The 3203-nt window shown below is 33.4% G+C and overlaps 1 protein-coding gene across 1 annotated transcript; it reads left to right on the top strand.

The window, feature by feature from the left end:
* The first annotated feature begins 209 nt into the window (after window positions 1–209).
* LOC106761643 (probable pectinesterase/pectinesterase inhibitor 12) lies at window positions 210–2287 on the top strand. Its single transcript, XM_014645209.2, has 2 exons — window positions 210–1224; window positions 1499–2287. Exons 1-2 carry the CDS (start codon window positions 309–311, stop codon window positions 2185–2187), a joined length of 1605 nt encoding a protein of 534 aa, XP_014500695.1. The 5' UTR covers window positions 210–308; the 3' UTR covers window positions 2188–2287.
* Window positions 2288–3203: the final 916 nt, after the last annotated feature.

Raw genomic sequence — 3203 nt, forward strand, 5'->3', positions numbered from 1 at the left:
ATTAAAGAAATTCAAAATAAATTGTATACGTCAATTTTTTTTTTTAAATATAATCATTTCCATTTTATCCTTAAATATATTTTAATATTATCACAAAATTTATCAATTTATTACTGATTTTAGTTATTGTTATTTTGTCACAATTTGTATATATAGTGGCAAGCATACTTCCAATAATGCATGAGTTCAAAACTTGTGTTATTTAGATTCTAATCAGTGTCCTCATCACTTTTTTTCTTATTTAAGTGATCAAGTATATCAAACACTTTCATAACTCCTTTACTTTTTCCTTATTCATCCTTCCATTCATGGCTCATTCATCTCATAAACTCTTCTTTCTTCTCCTTGCAATCTTCTACTCACACACTTCTGCTGTCAACTCCTACAATGCTTCCACAACACCTCAGTCCAATCTCTCTTCCTTAAGATCTTTCTGCATAACCACCCCATATCCAGAAGTTTGTTTCAATTCATTATCCATCTCAATAAACATAAGTCCTAACATTAACAGCTACCTCGTTCAGTCACTCCAAGTAGCAATATCTGAAACCATAAAGCTCTGCAATATCTTCCACAATGTTGGACACTCAAACATCATAGAGAAGCAAAGAGGAGCACTTCAGGACTGCCGAGAACTCCACCAATCAACATTGGCTTCTTTGAAAAGATCACTATCATGGATCCGTTCCTCCAACTCCATGAGCATAGTTGATGCAAGAGCCTACCTCAGTGCAGCTGTCACCAACAAGAATACATGCTTGGAAGGCCTAGATTCTGCTTCTGGCACCATGAAGCCAGCTCTGGTGAAATCTGTGATCAACACTTACAAGCATGTCAGTAACTCTCTTTCTNTGCTACNGAAGNCTGAGACGGGGACTCCCGGAGACCAGAAGAATGACCAGCNTTTGATGAANGCTCCAAAGTGGTTATCAAGCCGAAATCAAGGAACTTTTCAAGATATGGAAGAGTATAACCCAAATGAAGTGCTAGTTGTGTCTGCAGATGGAAGTGGGAACTTTACCACCATCACTGAAGCCATCAACTTTGCTCCAAGTAACAGCACGGATAAGACAGTGATCTATGTCAAAAAAGGGACTTATGAGGAAAACGTGGAAATCCCATGGTATAAGACCCACATTGTGATGGTAGGCGATGGAAGTGATGTCACTGTCATAACTGGTAACAGAAGCTTTGCCTGGACCACTTTCAGATCTGCAACTCTAGGTGAACCCTTTCTACCCCTTTCTGATTTTTCTGCAATTAATGACTTCTCATGCAATGGTCACGAAGTAGAGAAGTGACACAGTAAACATATATAATGAGTCATAATTTTTGAATGTTAATTTAGGAGAAAGTATCACAAGATTAGATAAAACAAAAATTGAGTGTTTAATTGAGATTGATAGAAACCATTTTAAATTAAACTATACCATAGTTTTTCCGTATTTAATGTGACCAAAATGGGAATCACATGACAATGTTGTGGTGTGTTTTCCAGCGGTTTCTGGAAAAGGTTTTCTTGCTCGTGATATTGCAATTGAGAACAGTGCAGGACCAAAGCACCAAGCAGTGGCCTTGAGGGTAAATGCAGACTTAACTGCTTTTTACAGGTGTGCAATTAATGGCTACCAAGACACTTTATATGTTCACTCCTTTAGACAATTTTACAGAGAGTGTGACATTTCTGGGACCATAGATTTCATATTTGGAAATGCAGCAGTGGTTCTACAAGATTGTAACATCATATCCAGAAAGCCCTTGCCTGGGCAATTCACTGTTATCACCGCACAATCCAGAGATAGCCCTGATGTGGACACAGGCATCTCAATCCAGAACTGCAAAATCATAGCCAGCCCTGATCTGTATTCCAACTCTAGCAGTTTCAAGAGCTACCTTGGGAGGCCATGGAAGAACTATTCTCGCACCGTTTACCTTGAGTCCTTCATTGATGCCTTCATTGACCCAAAGGGTTGGATAGAATGGAATAATGATAACAAAAGATCGGACACATTGTACTATGGAGAATACGACAACTATGGACCCGGTTCCACCACAGATAGTCGTGTTGAATGGTTAGGCTACCATTTGATGGATTATGATGATGCATATAGTTTCACAGTTTCGCAGTTCATCAATGAAGATGAGTGGCTTGATACTACTTTGGTACCTTATGATAACGGGATTTGAGCAAATTTCAGAAGTGTTATTTTGTTAATGGTTAAGTTTCTTATGATTGTTACTTTCCTCTGCCTCAAGGCCTGTGTGAAACTGTTATTTGCTGGGTTGGCTTATTTAGAAGGATGTGACAGGTTAATAACTTTTTTTTTAATTATAATAAATTATGTGTTATTATTTTAATTGTTTAATTATTTGAAATGAATTAATCACAAATTATTATGTATACGTCATAAAAAAAGATGATAAAAAAAAATTGTTAAAAATATATCTTTTTCTATTTAAATTGAGGAAAAATGTTGTTTTAACAATTTTTTAACAATGCATAAGTTTGTTTTATGATTGGTTGAATAAAATAATGATACATATCCATTGTCAAAAAAGTTAAAATATCATGATATTAAAATAAGTATGACCAACCTTTAACAAAAATTTAATAGTTTGAAATTAAAGTAGGAAAATGTTTTTTAACAATTTTTTTTATAACTTTTTTAAAACATAGTAGTTCTTGATTGGTTTGTTTCAATAATACGGACCAATAAAATAGTCATACATAATTTATTGTCAAAAAGTTGTTAAAAAAATTTGGTAATATATCATAGTCCATTAAATACGAAATTGTGAAACTCATTGAAATCTTTTGTATGCATTACATTCTTCCTAATTATATTCAAATATCTTCAAAGTAAAGACTATTTTAAATAGATACTATTATTATGGTGTGTGTATGGAGAAGAAATGAAAAAACAATGAGAGATTATAGGGGAATTGACAACATTTATTCATTAAGCACTAATCAATTTTGGAAATAATAGTTTTATTTTACAAAATGGAAATCAATAAACACATTTAGAAAAAATGAAAAAACTTTTAAAAATATGGGAAGAAAAGTGTATACTATTTTTTTTTTCATTTATGAGAAAAAAAAAAGCAATTTTATCCAACATTTTAAGATAATGATAAGGCCAATATAATGACACGGCATACATTTTTGTTGTTGTAAATTATATATGTCGCAATGTCTATAT

The sequence above is a fragment of the Vigna radiata genome, chromosome 5, assembly GCF_000741045.1.
Source record: "Vigna radiata var. radiata cultivar VC1973A chromosome 5, Vradiata_ver6, whole genome shotgun sequence".
NCBI lineage: Eukaryota > Viridiplantae > Streptophyta > Magnoliopsida > Fabales > Fabaceae > Vigna > Vigna radiata.